At 49.6% G+C, this 27,500-nt stretch overlaps 1 protein-coding gene across 1 annotated transcript in view; it reads right to left on the reverse strand.

Moving 5' to 3' along the window:
• AQP1 (aquaporin 1 (Colton blood group)) overlaps nucleotides 1–27,500 on the reverse strand; it is a 39,688-nt gene that overhangs the window by 11,698 nt on the left and 490 nt on the right. Inside the window, exon 1 of the mRNA XM_075315755.1 lies at nucleotides 27,438–27,500. This exon is cut by the window's right edge and continues 490 nt beyond it. Within this exon, the coding sequence (XP_075171870.1) occupies nucleotides 27,438–27,500 (63 nt within the window). The remainder of the gene's footprint in view (nucleotides 1–27,437) is intronic.

Here is a 27,500-nt window from a genome sequence, read left to right on the forward strand (position 1 = left end):
CAGGACGTACACTGCCCGGGACCGAGGACCCCATATCCTATGGTGCTACAATTACATTCTGATCGCCGTACGAGCGCCATCTCTGTAATGTGAGTCGGGTTTCCTCCGAGCTCGTGGCCGGTATTGGCCATTTACGCTCCGGTCTCTCGGGCCGCGGCGTCCCGGACATTACTCGCCGGGTATCGGGCGGTCGGATAACTCTGCAGAATTCCGTCACCATGGAGCCCATTATGTGGTCTGCCTGTCCCCCGCTCATTAATAATCAGCCCTTTATATATTTTCCTTACTTTGTGCTTGATTTGGCGGCACGACGCGAGATATCACAATAACACTGGGAAATCTCCCCATAAGATTAGGAACGCCCGGCCCCTCGTGTGAAGCGAGCGCGGACGCCATAGCGACTGCATCGAAATGTTATCGCCACTTTTTAGCACTTTTTCTCTTCTGGTTCCATGAATAGAATTTTTTTTTCTCTTAATTCCAAGTGAAGTCTCCCCGGCCGGGATGGTAACGCACGTCTGTTTCCAATGGGGGTTTTGTGCATTAATCGAGGGTCTCATGATTTCACCGGGGAGGGGTTTTATTTAGAGCCGTCGCTCCTGTTGTTTATATGGTGCACGAGGACAGAATCCGGATAAGCCACTCTTTCATCCCCAGGGCGGGCGTGATCAGCACACATACGCACACTATAGCCCCCGTCCCAGCACAGCGAGAGCCTGTAGAAAAGCCGAAACTAAAGGCCTCTATTCATGGCAGCCTCGCTCGGCATTCCTCCGCTAACCTTTACAAAGCGGCCAGAGCTATAGGTATTCTGTCATTCTGCCATTTATCACAAATATCACAGATTAAGCACATTAAAGGCCATTCACACATCAAGCGCCCCGGCCAAAATCTGACAGCACAAGATCACATTGTCTGCAACTTTAGCCAACATTGCTTTTATTTCCAGAGGAAAAGTTTATTTGTATCTGATCCTAGGTCACTAAATGTAACATGAGCAGAAAGAAACAATGTATCGATGGATGGATGGATGGATAGATGAATGGATGGATGGATGGATGGATGGATGGATGGATGGATGAATGAATGAATGAATGGATGAAAGTAAGGATGGATGGATGGATGGAAAGTTAGATAGAAGGATGATGGATAGAAAGATATTTAGATGGATGGATGGAAAGGTACATGGATGAATGGATGGACGGAAAGATCAATAGATGGAATGATGGACGGATGAAGGGATAGATAGATAGATAGAGGGATAGATAGATAGAGGGATAGATAGATAGAGGGATAGATAGATAGAGGGATAGATAGAGGGATAGATAGATAGATAGATAGATAGATAGATAGAGGGATAGATAGAGGGATAGATAGAGGGATAGATAGAGGGATAGATAGAGGGATAGATAGAGGGATAGATAGAGGGATAGATAGAGGGATAGATAGAGGGATAGATAGATAGATAGATAGATAGATAGATAGATAGAGGGATAGAGGGATAGAGGGATAGATAGATAGATAGATAGAGGGATGGATAGATAGATAGAGGGATAGAGGGATAGAGGGATAGATACAGTAGATAGATAGATAGATAGATGGATAGATAGAGGGATAGATAGATAGATAGATAGATAGATAGAGGGATGGATAGATAGATAGATAGAGGGATAGAGGGATAGATACAGTAGATAGATAGATAGATAGATGGATAGATAGAGGGATAGATGGATAGATAGATAGATAGATAGATAGAGGGATAGATACAGTAGATAGATAGATAGATAGATAGATAGATAGATAGATAGATAGATAGATAGAGGGATAGAGGGATAGATAGAGGGATAGATAGATGGATAGATAGATGGATAGATAGATGGATAGATAGATGGATAGATAGATGGATAGATAGATAGATAGATAGATAGATAGATAGAGGGATAGATAGATAGAGGGATAGATAGAGGGATGGATAGATGCAGTAGATGGATGGATTGATTAGTTTAGATACTGGAATGTTCTACACACAGAATGTTCAGAAAAATCATTTCTGGAAAAAATAATGAAATGTTTCTCTGCAGCTGAAGTTGTGAAAGTCATCCAAGATCCTTTTCCAGTGCAGGTTCATCTGTCTATTAGCAGGGGTTTAATGATCGCGGTCACAGGGATTGCTTCCAGGGCCTGTTTCAGCGGGACGCACATCCAGCTGAAATTCATTGCAGCACCGAGACCCGTTGGGTCCCTGCACTGCAAAATGCCGGCCGCCAATTAAGGATATGAATATTCACTGCTCCTTTCACCCATAATCCCACCCACCTCTTTGTACTGAAGACAGTACTGAGAAGTGGGCGGGATTATGGGAGTGAGGAGCAGTGAATATTCATGTTCGTTAATAGCAGCACATGTGTCCGCCCAGCAGCAGGCTTCCTGCAGCGGCTAAGTGGTCACATCTGTCGCTATTAAAGAATATGGATATTCACTGCTCCTCACACCCACAATCCCAGGCATGTGCAGCAGCGAATATGCTGGAAGCTGACGGCAGTGTAAGTGAGCGCACATGACAGTTAAGTCATGCTCGTCGCCGCTTGCACACTTGGGTCAGTTGCCGGAATGACGGCGTCGAAGGAGGACACCAGGAGAGCAGAGGGAAGGTGAGTATAATTGTTTAATTTTTTTTACTGTGTGCCGTGTAATGAGGGATCATATGTACCAGAATGGGGCGTTCATGGGGACATATACCAGCATGGAGACACATACCAGGACGGGGCTATGATGGGGAAATAAATACCAGGATGGGGCTATGATAGGGACATAAATACCATGATGGGGCTATGATGAAGACATATATACCAGGATGAGGCAATGATAGGGACATATATACCAGGATGGGACTATGATGAAGACATATATACCAGGATAAGGCCATGATAGGGACATATATACCATGATGGGGCTATGATGAAGACATATATACCAGGATGAGGCCATGATAGGGACATATATACCAGGATGGGGCTATGATGAAGACATATATACCAGGATAAGGCCATGATAGGGACATATATACCATGATGGGGCTATGATGAAGACATATATACCAGGATGGGACTATGATGAAGACATATATACCAGGATAAGGCTATGATAGGGACATAAATACCATGATGGGGCTATGATGAAGACATATATACCAGGATGAGGCAATGATAGGGACATATATACCAGGATGGGACTATGATGAAGACATATATACCAGGATAAGGCCATGATAGGGACATATATACCATGATGGGGCTATGATGAAGACATATATACCAGGATGAGGCCATGATAGGGACATATATACCATGATGGGGCTATGATGAAGACATATATACCAGGATGGGACTATGATGAAGACATATATACCAGGATAAGGCCATGATAGGGACATATATACCAGGATGGGGCTATGATGAAGATATATATACCAGGATGAGGCCATGCTGGGGACATATATATATACTACGATGGAGCCATATATAGCAGGATATAGCCATGATGGTGGTCATACACCAGGGTTGGGCCATGAGTTAAACATACACCAGGATTAGGCCTTGATGGAGACATATTTACAAGGATGAGGCCATGATTGAGAATATATATACCAGGATTGGGACATATGTACCAGGATATAGCCATGATGGGGCCATATACCAGGATGGGACCGTAATGGGGACACATACTCAGATGGTGGACATATTAACCAGGAAGTGGCCCAGGATTGGGGATATTAGCACAGGATGGGGGTCATTACTAAACAATGAAGGGGAGGGGGGGCAACTCATAGGTCTTTATAGAATTTAGAATGCTACAATGGCCCATACATTTGACCAACATGCGGGAATGTCCAAGCTTTGTACCGGGACCATCAGACTGAAGTTACTTTCTTAAAGGTGTGATGACGTTCTACTATTGTGATTTCTTTGGCGACTCGTTTCACAATTTCATGGCTCTAACAGTAAAGAATCCTTTCAGAATATGATATCTCTTTTTACCTGCAGAAGGCATCAGCATTATTTCAACATTATACTGCAAGTGCTAATGACACCTCCTATGGATCCAAATGTTGTATCCAATAAAACTGGTTTTCACCAAGACACCAGTCCCAGCCAGCCCAGCTCCTCACCACTGCCGTAATGTGTGTGGTAACTCATAGAGATGAGCCACAAAGAAGGGCAAAGAGTGAAGGGTAACGGGCAAATAGATCCACCTGTGTGGGGTCATACTTGTAATCCAGTAATCCCTCAAGGCGTTCCTGAAAGTAACAATCAGCCTGATGGTCCAGGGTAAAGCATTACAGAGTGTAGGTGCAGCATGAGAGAGATAGTTAGAGCTCAGGTGCAAAAATAACTTCTCTTTTACATTTTTTATGGTTAAAGGTTTAGTTTTATTATAACTTTATCCAGTTGTAATAGAATAAACTCTGAGCTGATACAGAACTGCTCACAGCACACGGCTGATCCGTCAGGGCCTTATCAGTTATGGTAAAATTCCTGGGGTTTGTCTCTGACCTCCAGGATGAGAGAGAGAACACCTGCCAAATTCCCAGAGCGCAATCTACAAACTGTCAAGTGCAGCATAAACTGAGCCGGGGCCTCCACACGCAGAGAGGAAGGGGCCCAAAAATGAGAGAACGTCACACTCCACACTGGGGTCCACTACAACACACTGTGTCTACAGAAAAACAGAACCTGGCAACTACTTGCCCTTTAAGACATAGGGGGTGGTGTAACCCTCCGGGCAGTTCATCCCTTATTTACTAAAGTTGGAGTGTCTCTGGAAAAAGGAGACCCTGAAACGTAAGAAACTCACCCCTGAGTGCAGATGATGGTAGCATTGAAAAATTGGAAATGGGGAGAAGTCTGTGGAGTCAGAAGAGAGAGAAGTCAGAGGAGGGAAAAGTCAGAGGAGAGAGAAGTCTGTGGAGTCAGAAGAGAGAAAAGTCTGTGGAGTCAGAAGAGAGAAAAGTCTGTGGAGTCAGAAGAGAGAAAAGTCTGTGGAGTCAGAAGAGAGAGAAGTCTGTGGAGTCAGAAGAGAGAGAAGTCTGTGGAGTCAGAAGAGAGAGAAGTCTGTGGAGTCAGAAGAGAGAGAAGTCTGTGGAGTCAGAAGAGAGAGAAGTCTGTGGAGTCAGAAGAGAGAGAAGTCTGTGGAGTCAGAAGAGAGAGAAGTCTGTGGAGTCAGAAGAGAGAGAAGTCTGTGGAGTCAGAAGAGAGAGAAGTCTGTGGAGTCAGAAGAGAGAGATGTCTGTGGAGTCAGAAGAGAGAGATGTCTGTGGAGTCAGAAGAGAGAGATGTCTGTGGAGTCAGAAGAGAGAGATGTCTGTGGAGTCAGAAGAGAGAGATGTCTGTGGAGTCAGAAGAGAGAGATGTCTGTGGAGTCAGAAGAGAGAGATGTCTGTGGAGTCAGAAGAGAGAGATGTCTGTGGAGTCAGAAGAGAGAGATGTCTGTGGAGTCAGAAGAGAGAGATGTCTGTGGAGTCAGAAGAGAGAGATGTCTGTGGAGTCAGAAGAGAGAGATGTCTGTGGAGTCAGAAGAGAGAGATGTCTGTGGAGTCAGAAGAGAGAGATGTCTGTGGAGTCAGAAGAGAGAGATGTCTGTGGAGTCAGAAGAGAGAGATGTCTGTGGAGTCAGAAGAGAGAGATGTCTGTGGAGTCAGAAGAGAGAGATGTCTGTGGAGTCAGAAGAGAGAGATGTCTGTGGAGTCAGAAGAGAGAGATGTCTGTGGAGTCAGAAGAGAGATGTCTGTGGAGTCAGAAGAGACAGATGTCTGTGGAGTCAGAAGAGAGAGATGTCTGTGGAGTCAGAGGAGGGAAAAGTCTGTGTAGTCAGAGGAGGGAAAAGTCTGTGTAGTCAGAGGAGGGAAAAGTCTGTGTAGTCAGAGGAGGGAAAAGTTTGTGTAGTCAGAGGAGGGAAAAGTCTGTGGAGTCAGAGGAGGGAGACGTCAGAGGAGGGAGAAGTCTGTGTAGTCAGAGGAGGGAGAAGTCAGAGGAGTCAGAGAAGAGAGAAGTCTAAGGAGTCAGAGGAGGGAGGAGTTAGAGGAGTCAGAGGAGGGAGAAGTCTGTGTAGTCAGAGGAGGGAGAAGTCTGTGTAGTCAGAGGAGGGAGAAGTCTGTGTAGTCAGAGAGGAGAGAAGTCAGAGGAGTCAGAGAGGAGAGAAGTCTGTGGAGTCAGAGGAGGGAGACGTCAGAGGAGGGAGAAGTCTGTGTAGTCAGAGGAGGGAGAAGTCTGTGTAGTCAGAGGAGGGAGAAGTCCGAGGAGTCAGAGAAGAGAGAAGTCTGTGGAGTCAGAGGAGGGAGACGTCAGAGGAGGGAGAAGTCTGTGTAGTCAGAGGAGGGAGAAGTTAGAGGAGTCAGAGAAGAGAGAAGTCTGTGGAGTCAGAGGAGGGAGACGTCAGAGGAGGGAGAAGTCTGTGTAGTCAGAGGAGGGAGAAGTCCGAGGAGTCAGAGAAGAGAGAAGTCTGTGGAGTCAGAGGAGGGAGACGTCAGAGGAGGGAGAAGTCTGTGTAGTCAGAGGAGGGAGAAGTTAGAGGAGTCAGAGAAGAGAGAAGTCTGTGTAGTCAGAGGAAGAAGAAGTCAGAGGAGTCAGAGAGGAGAGAAGTCTGTGTAGTCAGAGGAGGGAGATGTCAGAGGAGTCAGAGAGGAGAGAAGTCTATGGAGTCAGAGGAGTTAGGAGTCAGAGGAGTCAGAGAGGAGAGACGTCTGTGGAGTTAGAGGAGTGAGAAGGGAGGAGACAGAGGAGGAAGTAGTCAGAGGAGGGAGAAGTCTGTAGAGTTAGTGAGGGAAAAGTCAGAGGAATCAGAGAAGAGAGAAGTGCGTGGAGTCAGAAAAGGGAGAAGACTGTGGAGTCAGTGGAAGAAGTCTGTGAAGTCAGAAAAGGACAAGTTGGTGGAGTCAGAGAAGGGAGAAGTCAGAGGAGCATGCACGCACACAGGGGTCAGGAGTGATTGCTGTGGTCTGTATCTCATTCAGCCAAAGCTATCTGAGGCACGTGACCATCTTTAATTATTGACCCCTCTGGTGTAGAAATGAGCAAATCCATTTGTGGGACCCTGGTTCAGTGGCCGATGTTCTGTATCTTCTGGACAGGAGCCTGTAAACCAGTATGCATCTGCCGGGATCCCGGGCCGTGTCATGATGTCGTGCCAGTCTGGCGACTCAAACAAGGTGTGGGGATACCGGCATATAGGAGGCGTCTGCATCTCTACCCTGACGTCTCATCTCCCTGGAGAACAATAAAACATCAGACATGCTAAAATCCAACACGCCCAATTCTGACCCCAATATCTGCCATTGGGCGGGAGCTGGAATACCCCTATACATTGTAGTTGATCATCTGATCCCTGCAAAATCAGCAGGTTTCACCAAGTGTTTGCCAATCTGAAACATCTATTGAAGCTCATCAGCACCTAACAAGAATCTGGTTATATATCAGATATAGAATAACCGAATTACGGATTACAAAAGTAGTCATGAAAGACATCATCTAAGACACCTGTGAGAGTCTGTACCCCAGAGACCCCGCACAGACACACATCACAGCAGAAATCCTGCCCTGCGCTGATGAGATAGAAAAGGTCAGGAACAGGCCTCGGGTGTCAGGACTTAGCTGCTTCTTGGGTCTCCTTCTAAAGTTCCTTCTATAGAGGGGCAAATCTTTACTGATGGTTCTCCTCAAGCAATGCTGAGGATTTCCATGCGCACGATGTAATTATGGGCAGCCAGTGCCACCTTCTCCAACCACATCTGGAAGATCTGCCAGGTCTATGTGGAAACTGCTGCAGCCACAATGTTATGAAACAATAGAAAACAGTTGTGGGCGAAGGATCTCCAGTGGGTGGTGAGCGACAGACGCGTGAAATTAATTCCAAATACTTGTTTGCTGCAGACTTGGCAACATCTGGTTCTCCAGCTGCTTTGGCATGGAGTCAGACGAGTCTGGAGGTGGCAGAGTGTGCCAGGACGCCGGCATCAGCTGCAATCCCAGGGACTCTATGGATAACGGTGGTCTAATGTCTGTAGGGACCATGGATAACAGTGGTCATGTGGATGGAAAACTGTGCTGCCAACAAGAGGACCCCCGGGGTGGGCTCCTATAGAGGAATGGGTCCTAGACCATCCATTGATATGAGGGGCCAATGCCAGCCAATGGAGGTAACAATCCCACTTGCATCAAGAGGATAAAAACCACTATGCCTCTTATTGTAGAGAGTTCAAACATTTTACCTGCACTGATACATTGTAACAACCCACCAGCCCGGACCCCAGACTGACACATGTCACCTGCACTGATACATTGTAACAACCCACCAGCCCGGACCCCAGACTGATACATGTCCCCTGCACTGATACATTGTAACACTCCACCAGCCCAGACCCCAGACTGCTACATGTCACATGCACTGATACATTGTAACACTCCACCAGCCCGGACCCCAGACTGATACATGTCACCTGCACTGATACATTGTAACAGCCCACCAGCCCGGACCCCAGACTGATACATGTCACCTGCACTGATACATTGTAACACTCCACCAGCCCGGACCCCAGACTGATACATGTCCCCTGCACTGATACATTGTAACACTCCACCAGCCCAGACCCCAGACTGCTACATGTCACATGCACTGATACATTGTAACACTCCACCAGCCCGGACCCCAGACTGATACATGTCACCCGCACTGATACATTGTAACAGCCCACCAGCCCGGACCCCAGACTGATACATGTCACATGCACTGATACATTGTAACACTCCACCAGCCCGGACCCCAGACTGATACATGTCACCTGCACTGATACATTGTAACAGCCCACCAGCCCGGACCCCAGACTGATACATGTCACCTGCACTGATACATTGTAACACTCCACCAGCCCAGACCCCAGACTGATACATGTCACCTGCACTGATACATTGTAACAATCCACCAGCCCGGACCCCAGACTGATACATGTCTCCTGCACTGATCCATTGTAACAACCCATCAGCCCAGACCCCAGACTGATACATGTCACCTGCACTGATACATTGTAACAGCCCACCAGCCCGGACCCCAGACTGATACATGTCACCTGCACTGATCCATTGTAACACTCCACCAGCCCAGACCCCAGACTGATACATGTCACCTGCACTGATACATTGTAACAATCCACCAGCCCGGACCCCAGACTGATACATGTCACCTGCACTGATACATTGTAACACTCCACCAGCCTGGACCCCAGACTGATACATGTCACCTGCACTGATACATTGTAACACTCCACCAGCCCAGACCCCAGACTGATACATGTCACCTGCACTGATACATTGTAACACTCCACCAGCCCGGACCCCAGACTGATACATGTCACCTGCACTGATACATTGTAACACTCCACCAGCCCAGACCCCAGACTGATACATGTCACCTGCACTGATACATTGTAACAATCCACCAGCCCGGACCCCAGACTGATACATGTCACCTGCACTGATACATTGTAACACTCCACCAGCCCGGACCCCAGACTGATACATGTCACCTGCACTGATACATTGTAACAACCCACCAGCCCGGACCCCAGACTGATACATGTCACCTGCACTGATACATTGTAACACTCCACCAGCCCGGACCCCAGACTGATACATGTCACCTGCACTGATACATTGTAACACTCCACCAGCCCGGACCCCAGACTGATACATGTCACCTGCACTGATACATTGTAACAATCCACCAGCCCGGACCCCAGACTGATACATGTCACCTGCACTGATACATTGTAACAATCCACCAGCCCGGACCCCAGACTGATACATGTCACCTGCACTGATACATTGTAACACTCCACCAGCCCGGACCCCAGACTGATACATGTCACCTGCACTGATACATTGTAACACTCCACCAGCCCGGACCCCAGACTGATACATGTCACCTGCACTGATACATTGTAACACTCCACCAGCCCGGACCCCAGACTGATACATGTCACATGCACTGATACATTGTAACACTCCACCAGCCCGGACCCCAGACTGATACATGTCACCCGCACTGATACATTGTAACAGCCCACCAGCCCGGACCCCAGACTGATACATGTCACATGCACTGATACATTGTAACACTCCACCAGCCCGGACCCCAGACTGATACATGTCACCTGCACTGATACATTGTAACAACCCATCAGCCCAGACCCCAGACTGATACATGTCACCTGCACTGATACATTGTAACAGCCCACCAGCCCGGACCCCAGACTGATACATGTCACCTGCACTGATCCATTGTAACACTCCACCAGCCCAGACCCCAGACTGATACATGTCACCTGCACTGATACATTGTAACAATCCACCAGCCCGGACCCCAGACTGATACATGTCACCTGCACTGATACATTGTAACAGCCCACCAGCCCGGACCCCAGACTGATACATGTCACCTGCACTGATCCATTGTAACACTCCACCAGCCCAGACCCCAGACTGATACATGTCACCTGCACTGATACATTGTAACACTCCACCAGCCCGGACCCCAGACTGATACATGTCACCTGCACTGATACATTGTAACACTCCACCAGCCCGGACCCCAGACTGATACATGTCACCTGCACTGATACATTGTAACACTCCACCAGCCCGGACCCCAGACTGATACATGTCACATGCACTGATACATTGTAACACTCCACCAGCCCGGACCCCAGACTGATACATGTCACCCGCACTGATACATTGTAACAGCCCACCAGCCCGGACCCCAGACTGATACATGTCACATGCACTGATACATTGTAACACTCCACCAGCCCGGACCCCAGACTGATACATGTCACCCGCACTGATACATTGTAACAGCCCACCAGCCCGGACCCCAGACTGATACATGTCACATGCACTGATACATTGTAACACTCCACCAGCCCGGACCCCAGACTGATACATGTCACCTGCACTGATACATTGTAACAGCCCACCAGCCCGGACCCCAGACTGATACATGTCACCTGCACTGATCCATTGTAACAACCCATCAGCCCAGACCCCAGACTGATACATGTCACCTGCACTGATACATTGTAACAGCCCACCAGCCCGGACCCCAGACTGATACATGTCACCTGCACTGATCCATTGTAACACTCCACCAGCCCAGACCCCAGACTGATACATGTCACCTGCACTGATACATTGTAACAATCCACCAGCCCGGACCCCAGACTGATACATGTCACCTGCACTGATACATTGTAACACTCCACCAGCCTGGACCCCAGACTGATACATGTCACCTGCACTGATACATTGTAACACTCCACCAGCCCGGACCCCAGACTGATACATGTCACCTGCACTGATACATTGTAACAATCCACCAGCCCGGACCCCAGACTGATACATGTCACCTGCACTGATACATTGTAACACTCCACCAGCCCGGACCCCAGACTGATACATGTCACCTGCACTGATACATTGTAACAACCCACCAGCCCGGACCCCAGACTGATACATGTCACCTGCACTGATACATTGTAACACTCCACCAGCCCGGACCCCAGACTGATACATGTCACCTGCACTGATACATTGTAACACTCCACCAGCCCGGACCCCAGACTGATACATGTCACCTGCACTGATACATTGTAACAATCCACCAGCCCGGACCCCAGACTGATACATGTCACCTGCACTGATACATTGTAACAATCCACCAGCCCGGACCCCAGACTGATACATGTCACCTGCACTGATACATTGTAACACTCCACCAGCCCGGACCCCAGACTGATACATGTCACCTGCACTGATACATTGTAACACTCCACCAGCCCGGACCCCAGACTGATACATGTCACCTGCACTGATACATTGTAACACTCCACCAGCCCGGACCCCAGACTGATACATGTCACCTGCACTGATACATTGTAACACTCCACCAGCCCGGACCCCAGACTGATACATGTCACCTGCACTGATACATTGTAACACTCCACCAGCCCGGACCCCAGACTGATACATGTCACCTGCACTGATACATTGTAACACTCCACCAGCCCGGACCCCAGACTGATACATGTCACCTGCACTGATACATTGTAACACTCCACCAGCCCGGACCCCAGACTGATACATGTCACCTGCACTGAAACATTGTAACACTCCACCAGCCCGGACCCCAGACTGACACATGTCACCTGCACTGATACATTGTAACACTTCACCAGCCCGGACCCCAGACTGATACATGTCACCTGCACTGATACATTGTAACAATCCACCAGCCCGGACCCCAGACTGATACATGTCACCTGCACTGATACATTGTAACACTTCACCAGCCCGGACCCCAGACTGATACATGTCACCTGCACTGATACATTGTAACACTCCACCAGCCCGGACCCCAGACTGATACATGTCACCTGCACTGATACATTGTAACACTCCACCAGCCCGGACCCCAGACTGACACATGTCACCTGCACTGACACATTGTAACACTCCACCAGCCCGGACCCCAGACTGATACATGTCACCTGCACTGATACATTGTAACACTCCACCAGCCCGGACCCCAGACTGATACATGTCATCTGCACTGATACATTGTAACACTCCACCAGCCCGGACCCCAGACTGATACATGTCACCTGCACTGATACACTGTAACACTCCACCAGCCCGGACCCCAGACTGATACATGTCACCTGCACTGATACATTGTAACACTCCACCAGCCCGGACCCCAGACTGATACATGTCACCTGCACTGATACATTGTAACAATCCACCAGCCCGGACCCCAGACTGATACATGTCACCTGCACTGATACATTGTAACACTCCACCAGCCCGGACCCCAGACTGATACATGTCCCCTGCACTGACACATTGTAACACTCCACCAGCCCGGACCCCAGACTGATACATGTCACCTGCACTGATACATTGTAACACTCCACCAGCCCGGACCCCAGACTGACACATGTCACCTGCACTGATACATTGTAACACTCCACCAGCCCGGACCCCAGACTGATACATGTCACCTGCACTGATACATTGTAACACTCCACCAGCCCGGACCCCAGACTGATACATGTCACCTGCACTGATACATTGTAACAACCCACCAGCCCGGACCCCAGACTGATACATGTCACCTGCACTGACACATTGTAACAACCCACCAGCCCGGACCCCAGACTGATACATGTCACCTGCACTGATACATTGTAACAACCCACCAGCCCAGACCCCAGACTGATACATGTCACCTGCACTGACACATTGTAACAATCCACCAGCCCGGACCCCAGACTGATACATGTCACCTGCACTGATACATTGTAACACTCCACCAGCCCGGACCCCAGACTGATACATGTCACCTGCACTGATACATTGTAACACTCCACCAGCCCGGACCCCAGACTGATACATGTCACCTGCACTGATGCATTGTAACAATCTTCCAGCCCGGACCCCAGACTGATACATGTCACCTGCACTGATACATTGTAACAATCCACCAGCCCGGACCCCAGACTGATACATGTCACCTGCACTGATACATTGTAACACTCCACCAGCCCGGACCCCAGACTGATACATGTCACCTGCACTGATACATTGTAACAACCCACCAGCCCGGACCCCAGACTGATACATGTCACCTGCACTGATACATTGTAACACTCCACCAGCCCGGACCCCAGACTGATACATGCCACCTGCACTGATACATTGTAACACTCCACCAGCCCGGACCCCAGACTGATACATGTCACCTGCACTGATACATTGTAACACTCCACCAGCCCGGACCCCAGACTGATACATGCCACCTGCACTGATACATTGTAACAATCCACCAGCCCGGACCCCAGACTGATAAATGTCACCTGCACTGATACATTGTAACACTCCACCAGCCCGAACCCCAGACTGATACATGTCACCTGCACTGATACATTGTAACACTCCACCAGCCCGGACCCCAGACTGATACATGTCACCTGCACTGATACATTGTAACACTCCACCAGCCCGGACCCCAGACTGATACATGTCACCTGCACTGATACATTGTAACACTCCACCAGCCCGGACCCCAGACTGATACATGTCACCTGCACTGATACATTGTAACACTAAACCAGCCCGGACCCCAGACTGATACATGTCACCTGCACTGATACATTGTAACACTCCACCAGCCCCGACCCCAGACTGATACATGTCACCTGCACTGATACATTGTAACACTCCACCAGCCCGGACCCCAGACTGACACATGTCACCTGCACTGATACATTGTAACACTCCACCAGCCCGGACCCCAGACTGATACATGTCACCTGCACTGATACATTGTAACACTCCACCAGCCCGGACCCCAGACTGATACATGTCACCTGCACTGATACATTGTAACAACCCACCAGCCCGGACCCCAGACTGATACATGTCACCTGCACTGATACATTGTAACAATCCACCAGCCCGGACCCCAGACTGATACATGTCACCTGCACTGATACATTGTAACACTCCACCAGCCCGGACCCCAGACTGATACATGTCACCTGCACTGACACATTGTAACACTCCACCAGCCCGGACCCCAGACTGATACATGTCACCTGCACTGACACATTGTAACACTCCACCAGCCCGGACCCCAGACTGATACATGTCACCTGCACTGACACATTGTAACAATCCACCAGCCCGGACCCCAGACTGATACATGTCACCTGCACTGATACATTGTAACACTCCACCAGCCCGGACCCCAGACTGATACATGTCACCTGCACTGATACATTGTAACACTCCACCAGCCCGGACCCCAGACTGATACATGTCACCTGCACTGATACATTGTAACACTCCACCAGCCCGGACCCCAGACTGATACATGTCACCTGCACTGATACATTGTAACACTCCACCAGCCCGGACCCCAGACTGATACATGTCACCTGCACTGATACATTGTAACACTCCACCAGCCCGGACCCCAGACTGATACATGTCACCCGCACTGATACATTGTAACACTCCACCAGCCCGGACCCCAGACTGACACATGTCACCCGCACTGATACATTGTAACAATCCACCAGCCCGGACCCCAGACTGATACATGTCACCTGCACTGATACATTGTAACACTCCACCAGCCCGGACCCCAGACTGATACATGTCACCTGCACTGATACATTGTAACAATCCACCAGCCCGGACCCCAGACTGATACATGTCACCTGCACTGATACATTGTAACAATCCACCAGCCCGGACCCCAGACTGACACATGTCACCTGCACTGATACATTGTAACAATCCACCAGCCCGGACCCCAGACTGACACATGTCACCTGCACTGATACATTGTAACCCTCCACCAGCCCGGACCCCAGACTGATACATGTCACCTGCACTGATACATTGTAACACTCCACCAGCCCGGACCCCAGACTGATACATGTCACCTGCACTGATACATTGTAACACTCCACCAGCCCGGACCCCAGACTGATACATGTCACCTGCACTGATACATTGTAACACTCCACCAGCCCGGACCCCAGACTGATACATGTCACCTGCACTGATACATTGTAACACTCCACCAGCCCGGACCCCAGACTGATACATGTCACCTGCACTGATACATTGTAACACTCCACCAGCCCGGACCCCAGACTGATACATGTCACCCGCACTGATACATTGTAACACTCCACCAGCCCGGACCCCAGACTGACACATGTCACCCGCACTGATACATTGTAACAATCCACCAGCCCGGACCCCAGACTGATACATGTCACCTGCACTGATACATTGTAACACTCCACCAGCCCAGACCCCAGACTGATACATGTCACCTGCACTGATACATTGTAACAATCCACCAGCCCAGACCCCAGACTGATACATGTCACCTGCACTGATACATTGTAACACTCCACCAGTCCGGACCCCAGACTGATACATGTCACCTGCACTGATACATTGTAACAATCCACCAGCCCGGACCCCAGACTGATACATGTCACCTGCACTGATACATTGTAACACTCCACCAGGCCGGACCCCAGACTGATACATGTCACCTGCACTGATACATTGTAACACTCCATCAGCCCAGACCCCAGACTGATACATGTCATCTGCACTGATACATTGTAACAATCCACCAGCCCGGACCCCAGACTGACACATGTCCCCTGCACTGATACATTGTAACACTCCACCAGCCCGGACCCCAGACTGATACATGTCACCTGCACTGATACATTGTAACACTCCACCAGCCCGGACCCCAGACTGATACATGTCACCTGCACTGATACATTGTAACACTCCACCAGCCCGGACCCCAGACTGACACATGTCACCTGCACTGATACATTGTAACACTCCACCAGCCCGGACCCCAGACTGATACATGTCACCTGCACTGATACATTGTAACAATCCACCAGCCCGGACCCCAGACTGATACATGTCACCTGCACTGATACATTGTAACAACCCACCAGCCCGGACCCCAGACTGATACATGCCACCTGCACTGATACATTGTAACACTCCACCAGCCCGGACCCCAGACTGACACATGTCACCTGCACTGATACATTGTAACACTCCACCAGCCCGGACCCCAGACTGATACATGTGACCTGCACTGATACATTGTAACACTCCACCAGCCCGGACCCCAGACTGATACATGTCACCTGCACTGATACATTGTAACACTCCACCAGCCCGAACCCCAGACTGATACATGTCACCTGCACTGATACATTGTAACACTCCACCAGCCCGGACCCCAGACTGATACATGTCTCCTGCACTGATACATTGTAACAATCCACCAGCCCGGACCCCAGACTGATACATGTCACCTGCACTGATACATTGTAACACTCCACCAGCCCGGACCCCAGACTGATACATGTCACCTGCACTGATACATTGTAACACTCCACCAGCCCAGACCCCAGACTGATACATGTCACCTGCACTGATACATTGTAACACTCCACCAGCCCGGACCCCAGACTGATACATGTCACCTGCACTGATACATTGTAACACTCCACCAGCCCGGACCCCAGACTGACACATGTCACCTGCACTGATACATTGTAACAATCCACCAGCCCGGACCCCAGACTGATACATGTCACCTGCACTGATACATTGTAACAATCCACCAGCCCGGACCCCAGACTGATACATGTCACCTGCACTGATACATTGTAACACTCCACCAGCCCGGACCCCAGACTGATACATGTCACCTGCACTGATACATTGTAACACTCCACCAGCCCGGACCCCAGACTGATACATGTCACCTGCACTGATACATTGTAACAACCCACCAGCCCGGACCCCAGACTGATACATGTCACCTGCACTGATACATTGTAACACTCCACCAGCCCGGACCCCAGACTGATACATGTCCCCTGCACTGATACATTGTAACACTCCACCAGCCCGGACCCCAGACTGATGCATGTCACCTGCACTGATACATTGTAACACTCCACCAGCCCAGACCCCAGACTGATACATGTCACCTGCACTGATACATTGTAACACTCCACCAGCCCGGACCCCAGACTGATACATGTCACCTGCACTGATACATTGTAACACCCCACCAGCCCGGACCCCAGACTGATACATGTCACCTGCACTGATACATTGTAACACTCCACCAGCCCGGACCCCAGACTGATACATGTCACCTGCACTGATACATTGTAACACTCCACCAGCCCGGACCCCAGACTGATACATGTCACCTGCACTGATACATTGTAACACTCCACCAGCCCAGACCCCAGACTGATACATGTCACCTGCACTGATACATTGTAACACTCCACCAGCCCGGACCCCAGACTGATACATGTCACCTGCACTGATACATTGTAACACTCCACCAGCCCAGACCCCAGACTGATACATGTCACCTGCACTGATACATTGTAACACTCCACCAGCCCGGACCCCAGACTGATACATGTCACCTGCACTGATACATTGTAACAATCCACCAGCCCAAACCCCAGACTGATACATGTCACCTGCACTGATACATTGTAACAATCCACCAGCCCGGACCCCAGACTGATACATGTCATTTGCACTGATACATTGTAACACTCCACCAGCCCGGACCCCAGACTGATACATGTCACATGCACTGATACATTGTAACACTCCACCAGCCCGGACCCCAGACTGATACATGTCACCTGCACTGATACATTGTAACACTCCACCAGCCCGGACCCCAGACTGATACATGTCACCTGCACTGATACATTGTAACACTCCACCAGCCCGGACCCCAGACTGATACATGTCACCTGCACTGATACATTGTAACACTCCACCAGCCCGGACCCCAGACTGATACATGTCACCTGCACTGATACATTGTAACACTCCACCAGCCCGGACCCCAGACTGATACATGTCACCTGCACTGATACATTGTAACACTCCACCAGCCCGGACCCCAGACTGATACATGTCACCTGCACTGATACATTGTAACACTCCACCAGCCCGGACCCCAGACTGATACATGTCACCTGCACTGATACATTGTAACACTCCACCAGCCCGGACCCCAGACTGATACATGTCACCTGCACTGATACATTGTAACACTCCACCAGCCCGGACCCCAGACTGATACATGTCACCTGCACTGATACATTGTAACAATCCACCAGCCCAGACCCCAGACTGATACATGTCACCTGCACTGATACATTGTAACACTGCACCAGCCCGGACCCCAGACTGATACATGTCACCTGCACTGATACATTGTAACAATCCACCAGCCCGGACCCCAGACTGATACATGTCACCTGCACTGATACATTGTAACACTCCACCAGCCCAGACCCCAGACTGATACATGTCACCTGCACTGATACATTGTAACACTCCACCAGCCCGGACCCCAGACTGATACATGTCACCTGCACTGATACATTGTAACACTCCACCAGCCCGGACCCCAGACTGATACATGTCACCTGCACTGATACATTGTAACAATCCACCAGCCCAGACCCCAGACTGATACATGTCACCTGCACTGATACATTGTAACACTGCACCAGCCCGGACCCCAGACTGATACATGTCACCTGCACTGATACATTGTAACACTCCACCAGCCCGGACCCCAGACTGACACATGTCACCTGCACTGATACATTGTAACACTCCACCAGCCCGGACCCCAGACTGATACATGTCACCTGCACTGATACATTGTAACAATCCACCAGCCCGGACCCCAGACTGATACATGTCACCTGCACTGATACATTGTAACACTCCACCAGCCCGGACCCCAGACTGATACATGTCACCTGCACTGATACATTGTAACACTCCACCAGCCCGGACCCCAGACTGATACATGTCACCTGCACTGATACATTGTAACAATCAGGGGCGTAACGACCGAGGTTGCAGAGGTCGGCACTGCGACCGGGCCCGCAGGGTTATAGGGGCCCGGGAGCCGCTCTGCAGAGTCGGCTGCCGGGCCCCTATGTGTAGTGCCGCTGTGTAGTGGCCGGCCTGTGAGTCAGGGGGGCCGGTGTCAGTAGAGGGGCCCCTGACCTGGAGAGGCACCAGCCGTGTCTGAGCTGCAGCAGAGCTCCTGAACAGCAGACGGAATAAGCCATCCTGCAGGACCTGCGATGACGTCACGCCCATGTGACTGTGTGGGAGGAGACACAGGATGCCGGGCAGAAAGCAAAGATACTGAATCCTGAAGGAGATTTGGACACATGATGACTGGTAATAAAAAAAGAGGGGACATGAGGGGGAGGGGGTGCAGGGTAAGTGGCATGTGAGGGCTGCAGACTGTGACAGAAGGATGTGAAGGGGTGCAGAGTGTTTGAGAGGGGTAAGTTGGGGTACAGGCAGGGTGAGATATGTGGGCAGGGTGTGTGAGATATGGGGGTGTAGTGTGTGATATGGGGAGCAGGGTGTGTGAGATATGTGGGTGTAGTGTGTGATATGGGGGTGCAGGCTGTATGGGGAGCAGGGTGTGTGAGATATGTGGGTGTAGTGTGTGATATGGGGGTGCAGGCTGTATGGGGATCAGGGTGTGTGAGATATGGGGGTGTAGTGTGTGATATGGGGGTGCAGGCTGTATGGGGAGCAGGGTGTGTGAGATATGGGGGTGTGGTGTGTGATATGGGGGTGCAGGCTGTATGGGGAGCAGGGTGTGTGAGATATGGGGGTGTAGTGTGTGTGATATGGGGATGCAGGCTGTATGGGGAGCAGGGTGTGTGAGATATGGGGGTGTAGTGTGTGATATGGGGGTGCAGGCTGTATGGGGAGCAGGGTGTGTGAGATATGGGGGTGTAGTGTGTGATATGGGGGTGCAGGCTGTATGGGGAGCAGGGTGTGTGACATATGGGGGTGTAGTGTGTGATATGGGGGTGCAGGCTGTATGGGGAGCAGGGTGTGTGACATATGGGGGTATAATGTGTGATATGGGGGTGCAAGCTGTATGGGGAGCAGGGTGTGTGACATATGGGGGCAGGGGCGTAACTACCGTGGTCGCAGGGTTGGAAGGAGAAGAGAGGTACTTGGTTTTTTTATTTTGCTGGCTGCATGACACATGGAGGCCTGGAGGGGCCTGGCTGCATGATACAATCAGGCCTGGAGGGGCCTGGCTGCATGACACCTAGAGGCCCGGGGGAAGCTGGCTGCATGATACATGGAGGCCTGGAGGGGCCTGGCTGCATGATACATGGAGGCCTGGAGGGGCCTGGCTGCATGATACATGGAGGCCTGGAGGGGCCTGGCTGCATGATACATGGAGGCCTGGGGGTGCTGACTCCTTGATACATGGAGGTCTATGGGACTGCATAATAAACATGAAGGACACCTTATACATGGAATATAGGGCTGCATTATACATGGAGGTCTATGGGGCTGCATAATACAAAATGAAGGACACCTTATACATGCAATATAGGGGTGCATTATACATGGAGGAGTATGGGGCTGCATAATACAATATGAAGGCTTATGGGGTTGCGGTATAATATATATATAGGACTATGGGGGCTACATTATAATATATGGAAGAATATGGAGGCTCCCTTATACATGGACTATGGGGGTGCATTATAAAACATTGGGGACTATGTGGTGCAGTATAATATATGGAGAACTATGGGGTGAATTATAATACATGGAGGACTTTGGGGAAATGTATTGTAATACATGGAGAACTATGGGGGTGCATTATAATATATGAAGGGTTATGTGGAACCCTTTATACTATATGGAAGGCTATGTGGGGGTCATTATAGTATTTGGAGAACTATATACAAGGGGGGACAAAGATAGAAGCAGGGGATGGGAATGTTTTGTGCTGAGGGAAAAGGCTCTTTCCCTCAGCACTCAGCTTTCCCATGCTCTGCTATACATCTTCTCTCAGCACCCAGCTTTCCCATGCTCTGCTATACATCTCTCAGCACCCAGCTTTCCCATGCTCTGCTATACATCTCTCAGCACCCAGCTTTCCCATGCTCTGCTGTACATCTCTCAGCACCCAGCTTTCCCATGCTCTGCTATACATCTCTCAGCACCCAGCTTTCCCATGCTCTGCTGTACATCTCTCAGCACCCAGCTTTCCCATGCTCTGCTGTACATCTCTCAGCACCCAGCTTTCCCATGCTCTGCTATACATCTTTCTCTCATCACCCAGCTTTCCCATGCTCTGCTGTACATCTCTCAGCACCCAGCTTTCCCATGTTCTGCTATACATCTCTCAGCACCCAGCTTTCCCATGCTCTGCTGTACATCTCTCAGCACCCAGCTTTCCCATGCTCTGCTGTACATCTCTCAGCACCCAGCTTTCCCATGCTCTGCTATACATCTTTCTCTCATCACCCAGCTTTCCCATGCTCTGCTATACATCTCTCAGCACCCAGCTTTCCCATGTTCTGCTATACATCTCTCAGCACCCAGCTTTCCCATGCTCTGCTATACATCTCTCAGCACCCAGCTTTCCCATGTTCTGCTATACATCTCTCAGCACCCAGCTTTCCCATGTTCTGCTATACATCTCTCAGCACCCAGCTTTCCCATGCTCTGCTATACATCTCTCAGCACCCAGCTTTCCCATGCTCTGCTGTACATCTCTTAGCACCCAGCTTCCCCATGCTCTGCTATCCATCTCTCAGCACCCAGCTTCCCCATGCTCTGCTATACATCTCTCAGCACCCAGCTTTCCCATGCTCTGCTGTACATCTCTCAGCACCCAGCTTCCCCATACTCTGCTATACATCTCTCAGCACCCAGCTTCCCCATGCTCTGCTATACATCTTCTCTCAGCACCCAGCTTTCCCATGCTCTGCTATCCATCTCTCAGCACCCAGCTTTCCCATGCTCTGATATGGTGCTGAGGGAAGGATGTATAGCAGAGCATGGGGAAGCTGGGTTCCCGAGGACAAGATGGATATCAGAACATAGGGAAGCTGGGTGCTGAGGGTAAAAGCCAAGTGTCAGTGTCATTATCCTGTACCCCGAGTGTCAGTGTCATTATCCTGTACCCCCAGTGTCAGTGTCATTATCCCATACCCTAAGTGTCGCTGTATGTGGAGGGGGGCCTCGGTCCAAATTTTGCACCAGGCCCCATCAAACTCTAGTTATGCCACTGGTAACAATCCATCAGCACAGAGCAGAGGTTTGTTTACATAACACAGGATACAATGTAGCAGACTCCTGTGAGGATCTTTACATCAGTTGTCCCTCAATGTCTAGACTTAGGCTACTTTCACACTTGCGTTGAACGGTATCCGTTGCATTGCGTTGTGTAACGGATGCAACGGATGTGTTGCATATAGTGACACAACGGATGCAACGGATGCTGCAAAACAACGCAATTCGTTTTGATTTTTTTTTTTTTTTTTCCCGGTTTTACCAGCGGCAGACTATAGTGAACGATCAGCTGATCGTTCCCTGCAGCCGGCCGCTGGGTGATCAGCTGATTGCTCCCAGTAGCCGGCCGCCGGGTGATCAGCTGATCGCTCCCTGCAGCCGGCCGCCGGGTGATCAGCTGATCGCTCCCTGTAGCCGGCCGCCGGGTGATCAGCTGATCGCTCCCGGCCGCCGGGTGATCAGCTGATCGCTCCCTGCAGCCGGCCGCCGGGTGATCAGCTGATCGCTCCCTGCAGCCGGCCGCCGGGTGATCAGCTGATCGCTCCCTGCAGCCGGCCGCCGGGTGATCAGCTGATCGCTCCCTGCAGCCGGCCGCCGGGTGATCAGCTGATCGCTCCCTGCAGCCGGCCGCCGGGTGATCAGCTGATCGCTCCCTGCAGCCGGCCGCCGGGTGATCAGCTGATCGCTCCCTGCAGCCGGCCGCCGGGTGATCAGCTGATCGCTCCCTGCAGCCGGCCGCCGGGTGATCAGCTGATCGCTCCCTGCAGCCGGCCGCCGGGTGATCAGCTGATCGCTGTCACTTGCCGGCGCCCGGGCATGCCGGCGGGCGGGCGCTCAGCTGAGCGCTGTGACTTGCCGGCGGCCGGGCATGCTGGTGGCCGGTCATTCAGCTGAGCGCTGTCGCTTGCCGGCAGCCGGGCGCTCAGCTGAACGTTCGGCCACCGCGAGCCAAAATAAAGTTTGATTTAAAAAAAAAAAAAAAAAAAAAAAAAAAAAAGAGCATGCGCAGTGAAATCCAGAGGATTCCGCTGCTCAAAATAACGTTACATGCTGCGTTGCTCCCGCTGGGCGGAAGCAACGGAGCGTCGCCCAGCGGAAGCAACGCAGCTCCTTTTGGTACAATCCGTCACCCATACAAGTCTATGGGAAACAGCGGAATCCGTTAACGGATTCCGCTGTTTCCCAAAAGGGCGGATTGTAACGGAAGGAAAATAACGCAAGTGTGAAAGTACCCTTAGATGTAGCAGAGCTGAGTGTGTTAGTGGCGCGGGGCTGCGTGGCTTGCGCTTTGTGACCTCTCAATAAGGACACATAATGCAGTTAGTTCACCTGCAGTCCTATGTAACACCATAGGTGACATATTTACAGCAGGTGAGGGTGCAGGTGTCAAGGTCAGCTCTGCTACATCTAATTCCCCAGGTATCGGTCATTGGGCGGCTTTCACCAGTTCATGGCTTTACCTGTTTCTGGGAAAGCTGAATGATAAGTGGCCTGAATTACAATTCATCCAGGCGTCACCCAGCTTTCCTAGGCTCCTGAATGGAACAGATTGATGTGCTGCACAGTGAGGGCAGAATGAGCTGGATCTGCCAATGATCTGCAGATAAATATCTCACACCTGGGATTAGATTGTAAATCATCCAATTATTATCCCCCAGACAGAGGAGAAGCCCCCGGATGTGTAAAGATGGCGGCCTGTAATATCCAGCGCCGCAGCCTGAAATGCTTCCCTAGAGAACAGGACGCAGCGAACAGCTGCAGAAAAGGAGCAATGGCCGCAGCCTTGGCCAGAAAGTGTTATCTGCTGATAACAGAGAACAAAGGCAGCAGCAACACATAGCCAGGCATATACATGTGACTAATGTACATACATTAAGGAATAACGTTTGGAACTCCATTCTATGTCTGAACTGGGTGCAAAGTTTGGCGTAGTGTTGGGGCTCTATTGCATTGATCAATTCAGTAGCTAAATTTCTCTTGATTCATATATTCATGGCAGTAATGCAGGTTCCATTTTTCACATTTCATTCTTCCATATAGCTATTGAATTTTTCATGTCAGTATTCACACAGCAGTTTCTGCTATTCCATGTATTCCCCTTCCATAGTCACTGGTGTGCATACCTTATCTCCCCATAGTGATGTTTTTTAGGTTTTTGCACCCAGTTCAGACATAGAATGGAGTTCCAAACGTTATTCCTTAATGTTAGTAGTTTTTCGTTTGTGAACCCTCCCCACACACCTATTGCCAATCCACATCGTATATATAGCCTGGGTCTCAGCGTCCCATACACGGTAAGTTTTTTAACTGCATGAGAGGACACACACAAGCTAGGGACCCCAACGTAGAGAAATACTTTGGCGTAGTGTTGGGGTCTATTGCATTGATCAATTCAGTAGCTAAGTTTCTCTTGATTCATATGTTCATGGCAGTAATGCAGGTTCCATTTTTCACATTTCACTCTTGCATATAGCTATTGAATTTTTCATGTCAGTATTCACACAGCAGTTTCTGCTATTCCATGTATTCCCCTTCCATAGTCACTGGTGTGCATACCTTATCTCCCCATACTGATGTACATACATGTCATCTATACTGTTACATAGGACTGCAGGTGATATCAACTACATTATCTGTACTCAGATATCACTGTGTTATCTGTGGTGTTACATAGGACTGCAGGTGACATCTACTACATTATCTGTACTCAGAGAGATATCACTGTGTTATCTGTGGTGTTACATAGGACTGCAGGTGACATCTACTACATTATCTGTACTCAGAGAGATATCACTGTGTAATCTGTGGTGTTACATAGGACTGCAGGTGACATCTACTACATTATCTGTACTCAGAGAGATATCACTGTGTTATCTGTGGTGTTACATAGGACTGCAGGTGACATCTACTACATTATCTGTACTCAGAGAGATATCACTGTGTAATCTGTGGTGTTACATAGGACTGCAGGTGACATCTACTACATTATCTGTACTCAGAGAGATATCACTGTGTTATCTGTGGTGTTACATAGGACTGCAGGTGACATCTACTACATTATCTGTACTCAGAGAGATATCACTGTGTAATCTGTGGTGTTACATAGGACTGCAGGTGACATCTACTACATTATCTGTACTCAGAGAGATATCACTGTGTTATCTGTGGTGTTACATAGGACTGCAGGTGACATCTACTACATTATCTGTACTCAGAGAGATATCACTGTGTAATCTGTGGTGTTACATAGGACTGCAGGTGACATCTACTACATTATCTGTACTCAGAGAGATATCACTGTGTAATCTGTGGTGTTACATAGGACTGCAGGTGACATCTACTACATTATCTGTACTCAGAGAGATATCACTGTGTTATCTGTGGTGTTACATAGGACTGCAGGTGACATCTCCTACATTATTTGTACTCAGAGAGATATAACTGTGTTATCTGTGGTGTTACATAGGACTGCAGGTGTCATCTACTACATTATCTGTACTCAGAGATATCACTGTGTTATCTGTGGTGTTACATAGGACTGCAGGTGACATCTACTACATTATCTGTACTCCGAGATATCACTGTGTTATCTGTGGTGTTACATAGGACTGCAGGTGACATCTACTACATTATCTGTACTCCGAGATATCACTGTATAACACCACAGATAACACAGTGATATCTCTCTGAGTACAGATAATGTAGTATATGTCACCTGGAGTCCTATGTAACACCACAGATAACACAGTGATATCTCTGAGTACAGATAATGTAGTAGATGTCACCTGCAGTCCTATGTAACACCACAGATAACAGTGATATCTCTGAGTGCAGATAATGTAGTAGATATCACCTGCAGTCCTATGTAACACTACAGATAACACAGTGATATCTGAGTACAGATAATGTAGAAGATATCACCTGCAGTCCTATGTAACACCACAGATAACACAGTGATATCTCTCTGAGTACAGATAATGTAGTAGATGTCACCTGCAGTCCTATGTAACACCACAGATAACACAGTGATATCTCTCTGAGTACAGATAATGTAGTAGATGTCACCTGCAGTCCTATGTAACACCACAGATAACACAGTGATAACTCTCTGAGTACAGATAATGTAGTAGATGTCACCTGCAGTCCCATGTAACACCCCCAATACCATATGGAAGCATCCCTATAGGCTGCGCTCAGTAACACTCAGCTCTGCTGCATCTGTACATGAGCCGCCATGTCTCGTATGTGCAGGAGGCGTTATTACATGACAGCAGCAGTTTCGCCTCCTCTCAGTGACACCGCGGCTTCACATTATAAAGGCTTCATTCCATTCATTGCGGTCCGTTATATGGAGATGCAGCAGAGCTGTCTGTGCTCTGGAAGTTGTAGTGGCAGGTTCACTTGCAGTCCTATGTAAAATCATAAAGATAGCCTGTACTATTGAGAAACTGCAAACTCCTCTCTGCTGCATCTGCACATTTTGAATTTCTACAATGTTGCATATAGAAGGTCTCGTGTATAATAATATCCAAGATAAAAGATACAATGTAACCCGAATAAAATAACATATAAAATAGTATAAAATGTCGGAATTTCCAGAACTCCGGGAGGTTTGGAGGAACTTACCCCGTTCCGCCCCAGGGTGTTGCCCTCCAGGTTGCTGGTAACGCCGGAGAGGATGGCGGTGGC

Source organism: Anomaloglossus baeobatrachus, chromosome 6 (assembly GCF_048569485.1).
Source record: "Anomaloglossus baeobatrachus isolate aAnoBae1 chromosome 6, aAnoBae1.hap1, whole genome shotgun sequence".
NCBI lineage: Eukaryota > Metazoa > Chordata > Amphibia > Anura > Aromobatidae > Anomaloglossus > Anomaloglossus baeobatrachus.